The following is a 19,138-nucleotide window of genomic DNA, read 5'->3' as shown; positions in this document are numbered from 1 at the left end:
TTCACTATCCAAATCACCAGTGTACCTACATGCATCTTCTGAGCTTTCATAGGTAATGTTGAGGACAGTAAAATAATGGCAAATCTAAAAAGTTTTCTATGGGTGCTATTTTGCCTTACAACACCCTGCATGAACACCTTTTTTCACCAAAAATGGATTTTACAAATAAATTTTATACCAAAACCTTCTCAAATCTACACTGACCAGCCACTTCATTAAGTACACCTCATTATATCTACACTCACTGGGCCTCATTCACCAATATGTTCCTTTTATCCTAAATGTGTCCTTTTGAAAGGTCCAAAGAAAAAGTCTACATCAGATTCATGACGTGTTCTTAAACCACAGAATTTTTCACACATTTGTGCTCGTGTGTGTGTAGATTCTGTTCTTATCTATGAACAAATCTCAAAAAAAGAAAAAAAAAAAAAAGAGTAGTTGGTGAATAAAGCCCATTGTCCATTTTATCAGCTCCACTTACCATATATGTGAACTTTGTAGTTATACAATTACAGACTGTAGTGCATCATGTGACCACCGATGAAAGACTATAGGAAAACCAACACAGACTGTCCAGCAAAGATGAGCTACTGTCTCTGACTTTATATCGGGACTAAGAGTATAGGAGAGTCTAATAGAGTGGACAGTGAGTGGAAACATTGTTTAAAAACTCCGGCGACACTGCTGTGCCTGATCCACTTGTACCAGCACAACACACACTAACACATCACCACCATGTCAGTGTCACTGCAGTGCTGAGAATGATCCACCACCCAAGTAATACCTGCTCTTTGGTGGTCCTGACCATTGAAGAACAGGGTAACAAAGTATGCAGAGAAAAAGATGGACTACAGTCTGTAACTGTAGAACTACAAAGTGCTCCTATATGGTCAGTGGAGCTGATAAAATGGATAAGGTGTGTAAAAACAAGGTAGGTATACTTAATGAAGTGTGAAGGACCTTTTAGGGGCATTAAACATTTTTGATGTCTGGTTCCTATCACTACCACTGTGAACAATTCTGACTACTTTAATTTTCTCTGGAACTGGGAATTTTACATCAAAACACTTGAAACGACTAATTACATCTTAATCATTTAATTATGTAGACATGTTCAAAAACTGGAGAAAATTATCAAGAAAACAGATCCAATTCTGAAATGCACTGGATGTTTTGTCACCATCTGAGACACTGTCCTCTATTTCACAGCCTTTTAACTCTCCATAATCTACAAAAGCTCTAACTTCTGACTGGTGCCATAACACCTTTGGGGGACAGTGGTGAGTAATGTTTGTTTGTGTTCCAGCTGTTTCTGCTGTAAGTTGAGAGCTACTAAGTGTTGACATCTAGGAAGCAAGATTGTTAATCAGTCAATTTGGCCATTTTAGGCCTGTACTTTAATAGTTGCATGACAGATCTATTGCCACCTATTATACCAAAGTAGCAACTGTTTCAAAAGTTCAAATATTCAAGCTTTTGCTGGAAATATAAGATTGAGGAACAGAATAGAATGATAATTTTATCAGAAATATCTGAATAATCATCTATTTATCGGTCCAGCATGTTCCAAAGTTGAAGAAAGACAAGGAGGTAAAGAGGGGTATGAGTGCACTGAGTGGTCTAAACGTGCACATGGTACAGCCAGACTAAAAGGAAGTGAGGTGTACCAGGCAGAAAAGTAGTACTAGACTCACCTCTGATTCTCTTCTCGCTCTGCAGGTGTCACGGTCTTCTTCTGCTTTAGGTTCTCAATCACTGCATTCTGCTTCATCACTACCTGCAGAACACAGAACCAAAAAAATGTGCTCATTCCGTAACAAATGCACTCACAAAGAAACCAAACGAATGCTAAGACAATGTTTTCAGAATTTGTTTACACAGTAAACAGTGTTCAAGAAAAAAAAAAGATTAGAATAACACACAAGAGGTCTGCATTTGAGTCCCACCGAACCCACCACACTAACTTGCAGCGTGGGGGTTAATTTTCAGTGTCATGTGCAGAAGCAGCTGGATAACCAGCCCAGTGCAGACATGATAAGAAATCCGACAATTTAATAAAAAGCTTAAATAGTTTAATTACAATCACTTAAATAATTAGAATATATAGAAGGTTTGCGTTTTTCTCAGAGTGCGTCTGGCTGTCCAGCGACGTTGCGTGAGCAGCAGTTTGAAAAGATGGCTGGATTCACAGGGCTCTGAGGAAGGCTGTGCTAGCCTTCGCCTTCCTAGTGCTGGTGGTATCTTGTGATTGGGGGAGTCCTAACTAGTGGGCAAAACTGAATATGACTAAATTGGGGTGGAAACTGGGGAAAAAAAGAAATTTATAAATAGTATCTAACGGCAAAACAACAATAATACACTCATTCTAAGCAGTTGTGAAGCAACCAATCACTTGAACAACATGTAAATTGCTTTATTGTAGGCCATGGAAACACTTGAGCCTTCAGGTAGTCAGAGAGCCACAGCTGCGGAAAGTGTTCTTAAGAAGGTGAATATATGGCAGTAAAGCCAAATAAATGTGAGTCTGATGTAGCAGTCATTTTCAGTCAAGACTAATGCAGATGGAAACCAGCTATATGATACTGTGGGTGGGAGCATGACAAGGGGGTGCAGATTTTCTGTGGGACCTGGATGAAATTTGCAGGAAGGGGACAAAAAAAAAAATTGGTCCTGTGCAGACCTCTGTAACACACGTGCATGCACGTGGGCAATCACTCTCGCCACTGTCTGCATACACATACAGTAGGTTGAACGTACACATACGTGGAAAAAAGCACATAAACATACAGCAGCAGCGTTGAAAAATAAACGCAGACAAGTGACCTCGGTCATGGGAGTCAGCACCACTGTTTGTATCAGTGTCACTCAGAGGTCTCTGTGGTTCAGCTCATCTGTAGGGACTTCCCTCACATCAGACCTGCCTGTGTGAACCTGCTTTGCTTATGCAAGAATGTAACTTAGTAGGCTCTGTGGTGCAGCTCGTCTCTGGGGCCGTCACAAACCTGCTTTAAATGAACTTGCTCTGGTTTTGTGCATGTGTAACTCAATAGGCTCAGTGGTGCAGCTTGCTTGTGGGGCCCTCTTCTCACATGTGCTCTGTATATTTGCTCTGACTGGGCCTAGAGGTGTAGCTTGTGTGCGAGGCCCTTTCTCTCTCACCTGTTTCTGTATGAGCTCACTACGGCTAACAGCTTGCTGCTGCTGCTGCTCCCTCTTTGCCTCCTGTTGCTGCCGTTTCTTCTGCTGCTGCTGCTCTCGGAGTTGCTGGATCCTCTGGAGCTGCTCCTGGACGCTGGCTGTCTGTAAAGTCACCACATTCTGGATCTGGTGGGACTGCGTGCCTGCTTGACCTGCCACGCCTTGCTGCTGGATCTGTATGGGCAGCTGCAGTTTAAGGGGCTGCCCTGGTGAACCACCCTGCTGGGACTGCAGCTGGAACTGCAGCCCTGGCACTGTGATGAGCTGAGCCCCCTGAGGCAGCTGCACTTGGGGCCTCACCTGCACTGTGGGGCTCATCTGAGGCTGTTGCTGTTTTAGGTTGACCTGATTAAGAGTGGTTTTGACCTGGAGTGGAGTGGGGGACTGGATAGGCATCTGGGCTTGAGGGTGGGGAGGCATTTGGGCCTTGGGGGCTGTAGGCGGGGTTCTGGGGGCGAGAACTCCAGCCTGAACCGGGGCTGCAGCCTGCTGGGCAGGCTGTGCGGGGGAGGGGGCACATGGCTGTGTTTGACCTGGTGAACAGAGAAGGAACATTAAAATGAAAAGACACAAATTTAAAAGTGAGCTCACACAGTTTCACAGCACTTTTAAAACAGTGGTTCTTACTTATAAAAATTTATTCCAAGGAAAAGGCATTTATCACACGTGTTCTCGTCTTTTACAGTGCCATGAAACAACTGAAGCAGCGGTAACACTGCTCCAATGCCAGGCATTGGTAGTGGGCTGGTATCTGAAGAAAATGCCTTTAGATGCTCATCTAGAGTGACATGTTTCAGTTAAGAATAGCTAATTTTAAAGCTTAGTAATTCTTTAAGACAACGTATCTTATTAGCTGATACTAAGTTGATACTCAAGATTTCAGTATCATGCCATCTTTAAGAGCCCCTATCACTCTCTACACTTCCTGTAGTGTATTGCAGTCATAGGTGGGAAATATAATGATATTTTATTGTCATTGTGATCAATTTTGTTAGCGTGACAAACAATATGCTTCTCTGACTGTATCGAGGATATCATCCATATTGACTGTCCATACTTAAAGACTATTTACATGTTTGATTAAAAAAAGAACATAATTAGTCCTGCTTTACTGGATTTAATGCAGTGCAGTATGTGAAATCATGAGTAAAAGTCACTGTAGCCAGATTTTTGGATGGCAGTTTATAAAATGTGGCACTATTAGGGAATTATGTCTGTGTCAAAATATAATGACATGTATTATGTATCATGAAAATGCCTTAAGTGTTGTGATTCCAATACTCTGACCTGTCAAAATAACTTTGTATATATAAAAATTATGAAGCATTCTAGAAGGCTTTTATTTTCCAGAAAATGTCAACTTTTTGCACAGATGACTTTGTTGACTCATCACTGCAGCCTTAGAACTTGGGATCCCCTCCTGCTCTGACATATTTCCTATATAAAAAACAATGAATCTGAGAGCCTCCAGATCTGAGGGAGAGTGTTTTTTTTGTAGTACTGGGGTTACCTGGTGTCGAGGGTGTGGTGCTGGTGGCCACTGAAGCAGGTGTGAAGAGGAAGCGTTGCATCTGGCCATTGGGTAAAGCAGCTTGCATGAGCTGCTGCCCGGGTCCAGGAATCACCGTAACACCGTGAGGGATCACCTGTAGCTGACCTGTTGTCTGGCCCTGACCCTGAACCATCACCGTCACACCCTGACCTCCAGCCTGCAGAACACCATTAACAACATTATACACAGTTTTTATGTTTTAAAAAAGGCCAAAAAATTACAACTGATCATTGATAAGATTATTTTTGTCTAATATTACACTTTATTTAATGATTTAAAGCATTCACTGTGACAAATATGCAATAACAGAGAAAATCTGGAGGGGGACAAATACTTTCTCACGGCACTGTATAGAATACACACATACGTGCACATCATGAACTGGAGGTTAGAAATAGCACCAACCTGTTGCCTTTCCACCACTGCTCCTTGCTGCTTCTGAGACAAAAACAAACAGCAGGAAGGAAAATTAGATCAGAGAGCGCCGCTAGATTATAGACATTTAAAGGCTAATCACACACAAAAGCTACGGAAATATTTTTTTCTACAAAAGCTGGCCTTGAAAAACGTGGTGTGTATTGTCATTAGATGACATTCTGGGGGAAAGTTTGTAGCCACCACAAATTGTCCACACCCAGGCGGTTTGCAGGGAAACACCTGTTGGGAATATTTCAGATGCCCACTCTCTGTTTATTCGAGTCAGTTTTTCCTCTATCTGTCCCAGGACATTTGTCATGTCTTCCCTTTATGGACAGCAGAACGGCTGACAGTCACATTTGGAATAAAGTAGTGCTTGTGTAGTTCATAAAGGCTTTTTAGGGCACTCCTCCATCACATATTAAAACCCTGCATGCTTAAGAACACCATACTAGACTCAAACACAGCCTGTAGTTTTTAATTTAATCATTTAGGTCTGAATCTTACAACCAGGTGTCTGAGACTGGTGATAAGATCTTCAGGAGAAGCTGTAACTACATTCTGTAAGAAGCAGGGCTGCAACCATCACAGGTACAAGCAGAAAATGGGTAATCACAATAAAGCATGACCGCTCTAATGATTTTGTACAATAGTTCGGCAAATAAAGAAAAAAGTAAAGCAAAGAACTTTTCTTTTCCTTCCACCAAAAAAGTTGTTCCAGCAGATAACTGCAAAACTCATGTTGTTTTAACTTGGCAGCTGGTGGTCAGTGGAATGATATTTGTGTGTTATCAGATTTAACAACTCAGGTAGAACACTTTTCAACCAATCAGGCCATGTGGTCTGACATGTAAAAGAGTGAACTACTCAAAAAAACTACTCTCTGATGTTTGGTAGAAACAGTGGAAATATATTTTTTTCCGACAAAACAACATGTTGACACACTTATCACTGAGGGGAAAATACTATGTGTAAGACAACGAATCCATATCAGCAAGCTGTCGTTTAGCTGTCTGAAGAGGCAGCCTTGGTTACTCAGCTGACACGAAAACTACTGACTTTCTTGGACAGTTTTTGAATTAAAAGGCTGATTTCACATGCATTCCTCTGCTCTAATTTTGCGCTACTGATTTTTAACACCAGAGCTATCATCTAAAACAGTAAACCTCTTCAGCTGAGGTATTTTTACTCTCCGTTTTTAACCGTTTTAACTGTTGTGAGTACTTGATTAGTGAAATTAGTCAGAATGCACATCACTACTCTCCACAAGGTTGATTTGAGACTACAGTCTGCAGCACAGTGCATCCACAGTCATAGAACTCTGATTTTGTCAGGTTTGTATGCCTCACCTGTGTCCCCTGAGTGAGCTGGGTGAGTTGGGCGAGGGTGAGTTTGACCTGCCCCTGGGAGGGCGTGTGGGGTGTTGTTTCCACAACTCGAGCGCTGCTTTGAGGACTGCCAGGGGTGCCAGGTTGCCCCCGGATTATCTGGGTCACTACTTGACCAGCCTGACCTGAAAGGAGAGACATATACACAGTAAGACCAACTTGCAGAAAAAACTCATTGCTCATATGTGATGTTTGAGTTGTTCAGTAATCTCAAACAGCCTTGTTTATCTGGCTTCTGATGCTGTATGACATACTGTTATCTATAAAATAGACAAAAGCATGTTGCATAGCTAAAACCGTCGGAATAACCATTTTAAAGCCTGATTTTCTCTGTACTTTGGTCAATTTATAGACAACTTGCAGGCTGACGGTCTGTCTTTTAATACCTGTTAGCTACATTTGCCTTGTAGCATCAGTGCAAAACTAAAGAAGCAAACATGCCTTTGCTGACTGACTATATGTGGGATAGGTTTTTCACCAAACTGTGTCTTAAAATGTTAAACTGTAATGTAAATTAGAACTGCAATAATGATTACTTAGTGAGGAAAACTAAAGTTTATGGAATTAAACAAAACAGAGTGGGATGGAATGGAACTGAACTAAACTACACTTACACAAATTTCTTGTGGAAACCACAACGTAAATTCACCTGACCTAAGACCAGCTGAGTGAACATTTGTAATGAGGGGCCATACTAATCCCAGAGGAGTCCTATAAGAAGATAAGCTTACCTTGCTGGACCACGAGGGGTGTTCTGAGGATGGTCTTGCCCAGAGTGGCCCCTTGCTGGACTGGGGCTCTCAATACAGTCATCCCTGGTCTGAGCTGCGCTCCGGTCGTTATTACCTTAAGAGAGAAATTATTTGAAAAAACAATATTTTTTTATAATTATTAGAATGTATCAATCAGGAGATTTTTAATAGTAATAAGCGTACTGTAAATGAAAAAAATGCACCAAAGATTTGGAACATTTCACCTATTACTTCCCACAGACACCCACCATCAGATTTAAAAAGCAGCTGAAAGCAGTTCTATTTAGTTATTATTAGCTCTCTTTTTACTTTTATATGTTCTTTTTTACTTATGCTGTTTTATAAGCATTTTAAACAGCATTTTGTGCATGAAAGGTTCTATAAAAATGTGATTATGTTTATTAATACATGTAACTATTAGTTCCAGGTGTGATGAATTTGTTGTTGCTTGTAGAGGGAGTTAATGATAATGAGTAATGCAGAAACATTCACGTAGATGCACTGATTTTCTTTGTATATTGTTGTGTTACTGTCTCAGTAAGGGAATATGAATGTTCCAGTGAGTGAATAACGATCTGGTATGCGACCTTGTAACTTTCATTCAAAAAGGGAGTGCCTGATAGATAAAAGGAGCCTGTGCAAGGGTGCGTGTCCATGTGGAGAGAAGAGAACAGCTGTTTTATAGTCAACATCTCAAGAGAACTTTGGCTTCACTATGTATTATTGTGCCTTTTCACTGTGTCTCCAAACAGCCAGGAAAAATCAAGAAAGATCAGCTCCAACAGGGTGAATAAAATCTGTATTGTGGTGTGTAAAGCAGTAAGCATGGTAGCTAAGCCAGCACTAGCACAACAACTAGCACTACTCAGAGTGCCCTAGTTAAACGTGAGCTATGATTTGAATATTTCTGCATAATTCAGTCACTAAGATTTAAACCAAGTCATTCAGAGAGGTTTTACATGAAATGTTTGACTGAAGATTTGTTTACAGTGGTGGTGATAGGAACCAGGCGTCACCATGTCTACAACACAAATATAGCCATTTTATTTACCATCCAAAACCACCAGTAAGCCTACACGCGCCTTCTGAGTTATATATGTACTTCGATAACGGTAAGTTAGTGATAAATCTGATTATTTTGCCTTACAATATCTTGTGTGTATCTCTCCTCTAAGAATGGGTTTTAGAAATATTTTTTAGGTTAAAACCTTACATCAGAACTACTATAAATCAATGTCTCAGACATCCATCAGTGTATTTATAACAACTTCATGTAGAAATTATCTGTGAGGGAGCTTTTAGGGGCATTAAACTATTCAGATTTTGGTTTCTATCACTACTATTGTGAAAGAGTATTTGATCATCATTTGTGTTTCCCCTTTATTAGTGTTTAATATATTGCATTTGCAGTTATTAGACGATGGTTTAATATTTATTGAATGATAAATTTAAAAATAATGCTTGTTTTTCACCCGTTCATTTGAATTGAAAATTGTACTAAAACTATTTGGGAGTTTATTAAGTAGACGTGGAACACAAAGTTTACATTATCATGGTTTTTACATACTATTATATTATAATTTAATTTATTCTTTTTATTTTCAATGTTTTGGTTTTTAGTATTATGGTGAATATTCTGTCAGAAACTGCACATTTAAAGCAATTCTAAATTAGCGTTCATTACACATTAATTTTTTCCCTTTGTAAAACTGCTTTTAGTTTTTGGGTTTCTTAAACACTGATGTTTCTATGTTTATTACAATTAGCTATTATATTTTTTCCACAACAACTTTCCTGGCTAGTGTTAGCTTAGCTAATGTAAGGGCACAGTACATGTACACTTTAGTATTTTGTACACTTGCAACTTTTCCTATTTGTGTAATAAAACCACTTTCTTGTCATTTATCAACGATACATCTGAGACAGTCATATATATTCTTATTTCCATTAAAACGGTGGGCAAGACTGTCTAAGCTGAGTTCAAACATCGGATTTGTGTAAATAGTGACCGTCCCTCAGCACTACCTGAAAATGGCGGCTGGGGAATGCGAATGTGAATGGGGTGGGGAAAGCTTTTATGACCAGTTATAATGCATTTTAGTACGTTTAAACATTATATTTGACACTCCAACGAATATTAAACAATGGATTATCACCATGAAACACAGTATGTTTAATACTGAGTTGTTAATCTAAGTCTACACCATCAGCTAAGCTACTTTAGCAGACTCCTTGCAGCTGCGCAGCTTCACACCAAGACCTCACTTTACACTGTTTATATTAATTCAATTTTTAAAAATGTATAAACAGTTAATGACCATTTTTATGCAATTAGGAAAACACTGTACGGAAAACCGATCCTTCTGTGGAAGCTGGTATACAGAAAACTGATGACACACATGATATTATTTCCTATTTCTTTAAAAGTATTGGCCCAAATATGACCAATCAAAATGTGTTTTGGTTGCTAGTCCAACCAATCATTACATCCTATATGACTTTGGTATTTCTGCAATAACTACTGAAATGCCGGAGTACTGTACGGAATACTGCACTCTTATGTTAATTTGATATCAACTCTGCTCCCCACAGAACAGACTCTATTCTGGCCAAGTCCACCGAGTGGTGCTGGATCGACAGATATCTGAAAGGAAAGGTTTCTCCTTGGTTAGCATAGCTAGGGGATTACAGGTCCAAACAGTACCACAAATCACAGTACAGCTTCGATTCCAACTAACTGACACAAGTGTAGACGATAAACTCATGTCTGAGAGAGTGAAGTCAGGTGAATGATGTTGGAGTGACTCAAAGCTGGAATCAAACCTGTTCTGTGGTGCTTGGAGCTGCAGTGTGCTAATGTTAGCTAAGCTAAGGCTAGCTTACTTAGTAGGCTAAAAGTGCCACACAGAACAGTACAGGCTCGGTTCCAGCTCAAATGGCACACATATAAAAGACGAAAGGTCATATCTGGGAAGACAATGTTGAGTGTATGGTGTTTAAGCGACAGAAAGCTTAAATTAAACAAGCTCTTTGGTGTGTGCAGCTGTTAGCCCGTTAGCCTTGGGTGAGCCACAGTGGATTACAGGTTCCCTTACGAATTTTCTGGTCATGGGGCAGGATTTATAAAGCTTTCTTAATAAAAATATTGCAAAGATTCATAAGATAAACAATAAAAAGTTCATAAGAAAGTTCTTAAAACTTTTTTCTTAAGAATGAAGTTAAGAAAAAATACATTTAAGAAGATTTTCTTTCTTAAGACACTTTAAGTTAATTCTGCTCCTGATTTAGCAGTACAGCGTGGGAAAAGAGTCATAACTAGTTTCACAAATCTGTGGGAACCATTTGGCACAACACTGGAAAGGAGGCCACTGTATGTACGTACCTGTTGTGAAGGTGTTCCCGGTGCGTTGGGCCTGATGTTGATGGTGGCCGTTGCTGGCTGGAATGTGGTCATGGTTTGCTGGTTGCCAGCGGTGCTGGATGGAATTATGCCAACAACCTTCTGCTGTACACCTGAGAGACATGCAGACTCACATTAGAGACACTCACTGCAATCTGAAGCATTTCGTAAAACAAGGCTTTTTTGCCCAAATTCCGAGGACTGCACATTTTTGTGTTTCTGCTGTTTCTACACCCCCATTTCAGTCATGAAGGGCCTCATAATTACCAGATGAATTCAGTTTGGTGTGTTAGAGGAAAAGACTCAAAAATGTGCACAGGCATCCCCGAACGGAGGACAGGGAACCAGTATTCTAAAAAGACATAAATTCCACTTTAATGAGGTTCAGAGGGCCCAGCTGTACTCAGTTTTGATTATGCAGATTCTTCACAGCAGGGAGAGCATGTCCTCATGCACTAGTGTAAGAACATATTAGCATCCAATGGTGGAGGACTGTGTCGTCTTCTGTGGTATCCAACATAGCAATGGCTGAGTGGGAGCAGGCATATCACTTGCCTTATGGTAGCTGTTTTTGGCGCGATTATGTACATATAAGGATGTTGAATGGTGAACAATGACTATTAGGTCTTCATTTCAGGCCATACATTTCAAAACAAAAAGAAAAAAAAAATAAAAACAAGAAAAAGAGGATAACACCATTTTGCTAGCATCCCTATGGATTTTCCTATTACTAAGCTAATGCTGGCGCACATGAAATTTCTGTGACCATTCTAAATTAAACACGGACATTTAAAACTTGTAAAATACATATAGATTACTAGCTGACTGACAGAAACCTAAAGGTTCTGGTACAGTGGCAGTGACGTATCTAGAACCTCCAGACGGCCTAAACAAAATTTCACACAAAATTGGTCCCACCCATTTGAAAAGATTTTAATCCATTTGTGTCCAACCAAAACTTACAATGAAAAAAAGTATTACTTCAAGTTACTGTAACGTTTAAATACAACAAGCATGCTAATATGATTAAATAAAGATGAACTAAAAATAAAGACATCACAGTATTTTTAGTTTAGTCAGAAATTATTAGGCCTTCTCTGAAGTCCTCGTAAGCTGTGAGGGATAAGATAAATGATAAATCACTAAATAAATCACTAAATCAACTAAGCAATCAGGTACAGATCACCTCTAATGTTCAAAGCAAGCACTAAACAAATGTTAAACCTTACACATTTTTGGTGTTTTATACAGAATCATGTATTATCTAGTTGGAATATAATATCTGTTTAAAAAATAATACCTGTTTTAACAAATAATATCTGTTTAAAAATGTGAATATTCAAAACATAGTTAAAATGGACAAAATGGTTCAAATGCCCTTTCTATGGTTAAAACACAAACCCTAAATGTCCTGTTTAATATGCAAAGTGCATACCAAAGTCAAGCAGGTTGAAAGAAAAAAAAACACACACTACTATTCACAGAAATTAGTGAATTTATTTCCATCAGAACCTTCTCTAAGCAAAACAATTTCTTTAATATATAAGTATATTGGATAGTTCTTCTGTGATTGGATCAAACCAGCTCAGGTGCAAAAGAAGCACTGGTTGACAAACTTCTCCGAACTTTACATATTTCTTTCTTAGCAGTTTCGAGTCTTAGGACACACCCAATAACACTCCTGCCAAAGAGCTACAATGTATCATCCCTTAATCCAAGACCACCCATCTACACAACCATCTGAAATACTCAAGATTAAAGAAAGCCTCTCTAGCTGAACCCACTGTGAGGTAGTTCTTTTTCCCCCTGAAGATTACATAAAAGTGACTTTTCACAATGTCTCTTCACTAAAATCTGTATGAATCAGGGAAGGTGAAGGTCTCCTCCAACGAGTATTACGCCTACAAAATCAATAGTTTGAATATTTGGCACAACTCACAGTTATTTTAAAAGCACTGCAAACAATAAAAGATTTAAACTACTTGGCATCCACACAGTTACAGAAATCCCTTTAATTAGTGAATTCAATCTATATAATCTCCATAGAAAAGCACTGACCAATAAAATGGGATGCCCTGGAGAGACATGAGCGTATGGTCATCATGCCCAAGGCCAAGCACAATCTAGTGCGGTGTAGAGCCCCCAGCATTGGGCTGTGGAGCAGAGGAACTGCATTCTCTGGAGTGATGGAGCTCCATCAAACACCTTTGGGATGAGCTGGACTGTCCAGAACTGATCATCCAACAACAGTACCTGACCTCACTAATGCTCAATCAAATCCTCACAACAATGTTCCAACACCTAGAGTAAAGCCTTCCCAGAAGAGTAGAGGCTGTTACTGCAGCAAAGAGGGGCAAAACTCTCTATTAATATCCTTCATTTCAGAAGAAACGCAAAATGAGCAGGTATCTATAAACCTTGAGCCATATAGTGTGATTATACAGTAGTGAAATGTAGACAACAACAACAATATTGATTTTAACATTGATGCAATCAACACCTTCAGACAGACACCTGAAGCTCCACCACAGTTTCACCTCTGCACCCCAAACCGGTGCTTTAGAGGAGTGAAAGCATCTCAAAAAGGGTCTGAAAGTTCATTTCTGGACTACACCTCAATGGATCATTTGTGTGGTGGGTCCCTTTTAACGTCCTTTGATGGTTGCCATGGTAAACACTGGCGGAGCAGGTAAACAGGCCTCTTCAAAGAGCGAATGAGATCTGAGCAGGGGCGGGGCAAACTTATGAATGATGCATGAATCGGCTGAATTCATTCGTCTTGATTTTTAGACACACACCGGGAACGTTTCATCTTTTAGCATTTCGCATCTGGACTTCCCTAAATGATGAGGAGAGAACGACAAATTCACTCAAACTGGAGGATGAAAAGAAATTCTCAGGGATCAAACGCCAGCCCACCAACTGTCCTCTCCCACCACTTCTTTTTCGGTGGCTTAAGAGTAACCGCAGCTTGTGGCTCCAACAGGAAATTCACCAAAACATGGCAGTCCTCCTTAGAGCATGTAAACACCGTTAGGCCTGATTTCTCTGCCACGGACTGACTGCTCTCCCGTGCTGCTCTAGTGCCTAAAGAACTCAGCCAAATTTTCTTTTACTTTCTTGCCAGCAGAGTATTTTTTGTTGTTGCTTTTTTAAGGTTTTGAAAATATTACTGGATGAATGTGCTTGAAGTCATGATATCATTGCATTATTTTATTCCTTGCAAGCGAGGTACAATTTTACAAATGAAGCGTTAAAAAAAAGGTGAAAATACAAGTTTAACAATAATATTTCACTGTAAATCAATTAGTTTCACACTTAGGTTTATTGTTAAGGTCAAAGTTCAAATTATGTAATTTAATCTTTTTCCGCAAAATAATTTTTAGATTTTAATGTAATATTCCTAATTTCATGCCAAACCTATGATTTATCCATTTTAGCACACAGTTTTTGAACCTACAGCATAAGGTCAAAAATTTTAAATCCTTTTTGACCTTATATTTTTTTAAAGGAACTAAGCCTATTTATTTCCTATATTTTCCTACATAAAGCACAGTTATATATAATTAAAATAACATTACTGTCCAAAGAAAAACAAGGATCTCCAAAACGGTAACTTCACAGAAGGCAAAACATCCTTTACTTCTAATGCAAGTTAATGCAATGAGATTTAATTCCATTTTTTCTTTTTACTTTTATGACTCAAAAAGTCAAAAAAATTGAAACTCATTCCTCATATCATGCCGTCCCATTATTGATTATGTGAATTTTTAGCCCATTAAAATTGGTATCAGTCATAAAATGTCATTTCAGCGAGGCCCTAAAAGAAACAGCAACTCATCAACTAGAGACCCACAGCCTACCAAACACTCCACTTCAGAGACTGAAAGCTGAAGCTGGAGGTTGGGTGGGGTTCACCTGTGGCCCAACATCAAACAGCACTCTCTGGATGGATGGATGGAGGTGGTAAGCGACACTCTCCTCCAAAGCGTTTAGACGGAAAAGAGCAGAAGGGATTCTCTATGCAGTCAGGTTTACCTGCACCACACTCACCGGCCCGGGGGAAAACTTGTTTTCATTCTGACTTCCTTCAGTTTCTCCAGAACAAACACGCCACCTGAAACGGCTGGGCTGGAAAAACACACACCCGTCTGTTACAAGCTTCCCCTCTCACTCTCTCTTACATGCACACGCTCCCTACTCTCTAACAAAATACATCAATCGCTGAGCGGGAGTCGGGTTTAATAGGTCATTTAGGTGCTTCACACAAAGCAGAAGTTTTACCGCATGTGTGAATACGAGGGGCTGGCCTGAATAGCATTTTACAGTCACTCACTCACTGGAATTCCCGAACAAGTACTTGTTCTCAAAACAATGATATTTACATTACATAACAGGCCTGGCTGATAGGGTGATATAATCGGATATTGTTGACGATTGACAAGATCCTGATGGTGATGCATAAAAGGCAACTGCCATGTTGGAATAGAAAACAGAGAGAGAACTAGAGAGGCCTAACTTACAAAGCTTGCTAAACATGTTGGAAAACTGGAGATCACGTTCGTTTAACAAGTGTGCAGACACCTTGTCCAAATATTCAGTTTTATTTTTTTAACAAAAAGAGAGAGAGAGAGAGAGAGAGAGAGAGAGAGAGAGAGAGAGAGAGAGAGAGAGAGATGTTAAGAAGCTGGCTAGTAGTTTCTCTGTTATGGAGAGTACTGCTAGTTTTACCTACTAAACAGCTACTACTTCTACTTGTTTCACTTTATATTAAATTGTTACTTGAGTACATATAGAGTAAAGTCATGCTACTAAAGTTCAACTTGCCTCAGATCGGCATTAAAACTATCAAGCTAAACTGACTGGGTATTACCATAGAGCAGCTAGCTCTAACCCAGAACCTTTAGTAAAGAATCTTCCTGATCCCCAGCTACGTGCAAATTTAAAAAAATATTAAATAATATGCACACAAAATATTTTATCGCCCAGGTCTATTGCATGATAAAGTATAATTTTAAGTATGTACATTACTGCAGTTTAAAACATATACAGCATGCAGCAAAAGCATATCAGTCGTCAGGCTAAAGCCCAGCTACAAGTTGCTATGACAGAATCTGTGATTGTAGCGCTCTTGTTCAAGAACAGCTTTATGAGTCATTTGTATCATTTCTAAACTAAGGGTGAAACTAATTACAATCAATATTTTTTATTTATCACTATCACAATTTTGTTTAAATTAATTTTCATTTATTATGTTTCTTTCATTTGGCTAGTTCACCGTTTTTCATCATGGAAGGCAGCAGTTAGGGTGACACTTTAATGCACAGTTACTCTTTATTTGCTGAATTTAACATCTTCGAAAAAAATTTAACATAAAATGTGGCCTGTGCAAAAATTATGGAATATATTCTATGTTGTATTTTCTTCCAATATGTAAAACTGAGCAGATGAGTAGAAATTCTGCACTAAAATTTGCAGATAAAGGTCATATTTAAGTGAGTTCTCTGTAGAGGACACATAACATATTTCACTTAGAAAAAAAGCAAAACATGCAATTGGCCAGGAAGGCAGCAGTTAGGGTGACATGCTAGCTGAGCTGAGCTATGTTTTTGCTGAGCTACAGAGTGAAGCAGAGGACTGAGGAACTTTTGAAGCTACAGCCTCGTCTGAACGTGAGGAGGAACACCCTGGAAGGGGCTCGGCCTATGTAGCCTGTACTCCTGAACAGATATCGAAATCAGAGGACACACGAGCCAGCAAACACTAACAATCATCAGAGACCAGATCAACCTGAAATCAGTGATCCTGTCAGCATGGTACATAGAAAATTCTTATTGTCAGATCATTAAAAGCGCATTCTACATGTGTAGGGGTTTGTTGAAGCGAGGTGACATGGATTCCTAAGATAACTATATGATGCATTCAACTAAACCAGCCACAATTTATTTATTTTTATAAAACGGATAGTTCTGGTCCTAAAATCTGATTGGCTGAGCTGAGTAATCTTTGACTCTAATGCTGACCACATGGAGCACAGAATGTACTGATGAAGTAAGAACCTGGTTTTTGTTTAAACTGAGGGGCTGACAACTTATTTACTAGAACTAGGGTGGTCAGCTAGTAAACAGGCTAAAAGATAGCAAACATGCTAAACAACTCCAACATTAGTTAATATCACAGGCTTGAATTAAAGTACTCACATTATGATTCACTGAAAAACGGCAATATAAAAGTCTAAAGAATGTTACCTGAATGGCTTACACGCTTCATATGTCTGTGCTTCAGAAGTAGCATCAAACCCAGCCTAAATGCCAAACGACTCCATATTCCCTAGCTAAATAGTGTGCTGTGTAACATTAAGTTTATTCTAGCTTCTACTGTCAAATAGTGCACTGCTTGTTGAGTATGAATCCCTAATGACCATTTTTAGCGATATTTTGCATTGTTGGGGTGCAGGAGTCAGTGTTCAAATTCCTACGTAGTGCACTATGTAGGGAGCAGGGAGCCGTTTGAGATTCAGCCCCAGCATAAGAAAAGTGGCATCGTCAGACTGGTAGAAGACTCATGGTGGTAATCTGGTGACCAAAAAGTACTTATAAACTGAAAGTATTTGCGTTAAACAGTGCTGTTACATATGTTATACAATAAAAAGTTTTTTAAAAAAATCATGAAATGTCTGCAGTTCACAGTGACTGGCAACTGAACGTTCTTCTCCTCATTCAGCGGTCAATGGATGCTTAGCAACAATACTGTACTCTAAAGGAACTACATTTCTTGGAAAAATACTTGTTTATGTCGATTTTTATTAATAGTAACTTAAATAATTATCTAAAACATTGTGTATTTTAATATATTTTATGTTGGCTGCCATTTTATAAAAGCAATAAGGCACTAGAGGCAGTGAGTTACCCACGGCCTCTCGTGGCTTATTGCTTTATTAACATTTTCCATACATTAACAATAACTGTTGCATTATGAAAATAGACAAAGCTTTCAAACAGTCAATAAAGAACCGAACACAAACGTGACGAGCAAGTCTTCAAGTATTCTAACTTTTATGCCATCTAACTATACATTAGGCATATACAAAAGTTTGGGCATCTCTGGTCAAATTATGTTTTCTTGATTTTATAAGTGAAAATAAGTGAACATATCCTCTACAGAGAACACACGTCTGCACACTTTAATGCACAGTTACTCTTTATTCGCTGAATTTAACATCTTGGAAAAAAATTAAACATAAAATTTGGCCAGTGCAAAAATTATGGAACTTTTTATATTCTGTTTTATTTTCTTCCAATATGTAAAACTGAGCAGCTGAGTAGAAATTGTGTACTAAAATTTGCAGATAAAGGTCATATATAAGTGTGTTCTCTGTAGAGGATGCATAACATATTTCACTTAGAAAAAAAGCAAAACATGCAATTTGACCAGGGGGTGTTCAAACTTTAGCATATGACTATGTATTTGTACACCATGTGAAGAAGAGTCGGGGAAGCCTGTCATCAGTGAGTGTTTTTTTTGTGGTTTAGGCAACAAAGCCAACAGCTCATCTAAATTCTGAGATATAATTATAATTAACACGAAAAAAAAAATCAGTTGCGAACCACAGAAATGCCATAATTTCAGGATTCCTGGTTGAAGCCACGGCCAATGACGTTTATTTCCTCCAGCGTCGTAAAAAACATCTAAATCTTTTTAATATATTTCAAATGGATCCTGACCCACCAAGATAAGAAAGAGAAAACAAATTTTGCAGGCAGTCTTATGTTTGGGTGCACTAGTAACATGAAAGGTATTTATTTATTTGCATTGTGAGCTTTTTAGCAGAGTGCAGCATCTGTGATACATAAACACTGAAGTGTTTAGTGTGAAAACGGTTAAACTGTTGTAGAGTGGAGCATTTGCTGTGGTGTAAAAAGGTCATAAAACACCTATTGACCCATCGTGGGAAAAGACCCTGAGAACCAGGGCAAAAATCCCACACGGGGGGTATTTCTGCATAATTATATCACTGAAAAGTACACAAAGTGATTCAGAGTGGTTTGATATGAAATGGTTCATAGCGGAGAAACTTACTAACTCAGTGGTGGTGATAGGAACCAGGCATCACAATGTCTACAACAGAAATATAGCCATTTTTTTCACCATCCAAAACCACCAGTGAACCTAAACGTGTCTTCTGAGTTTTTATATGTGATGTTCATGATGGTAAAACAATGGTAAGTCTGAAAAATGACGTTTTCTTCTCGTCATTATTTTTGCCGTACAATGCCTGGCATGTATCCCTCCAGCATGAATGGATTTTAAAAATGTGTTTTAGACCAAAATTTTCTCAAAACTAAGTTAAAACAATGTCTCATGATTCAGGCAGTGTATTCATAAGCATTTCATGTAATGACTTTCTGTGAGGGAGATTTTAGAGGCATTA

The 19,138-nt window shown here is 38.9% G+C and overlaps 1 protein-coding gene across 5 annotated transcripts in view; it reads right to left on the bottom strand.

The window, feature by feature from the left end:
• LOC118807935 (nucleosome-remodeling factor subunit BPTF-like) overlaps positions 1-19,138 on the bottom strand; it is a 74,710-nt gene that overhangs the window by 15,842 nt on the left and 39,730 nt on the right. For all 5 annotated transcript variants that reach the window (XM_036570129.1, XM_036570132.1, XM_036570131.1 and 2 more), the window contains 7 exons: positions 10,690-10,820; positions 7,287-7,401; positions 6,517-6,680; positions 5,156-5,188; positions 4,709-4,907; positions 3,160-3,731; positions 1,695-1,777 (listed from right to left, as the gene is read on the bottom strand). In XM_036570129.1, the coding sequence (XP_036426022.1) occupies positions 1,695-1,777; positions 3,160-3,731; positions 4,709-4,907; positions 5,156-5,188; positions 6,517-6,680; positions 7,287-7,401; positions 10,690-10,820 (1,297 nt within the window). The remainder of the gene's footprint in view (positions 1-1,694; positions 1,778-3,159; positions 3,732-4,708; positions 4,908-5,155; positions 5,189-6,516; positions 6,681-7,286; positions 7,402-10,689; positions 10,821-19,138) is intronic.

Source organism: Colossoma macropomum, unplaced genomic scaffold (genome assembly GCF_904425465.1).
Source record: "Colossoma macropomum unplaced genomic scaffold, Colossoma_macropomum, whole genome shotgun sequence".
Lineage (NCBI taxonomy): Eukaryota > Metazoa > Chordata > Actinopteri > Characiformes > Serrasalmidae > Colossoma > Colossoma macropomum.
This window is presented reverse-complemented; position numbering and strand designations above follow the sequence as displayed.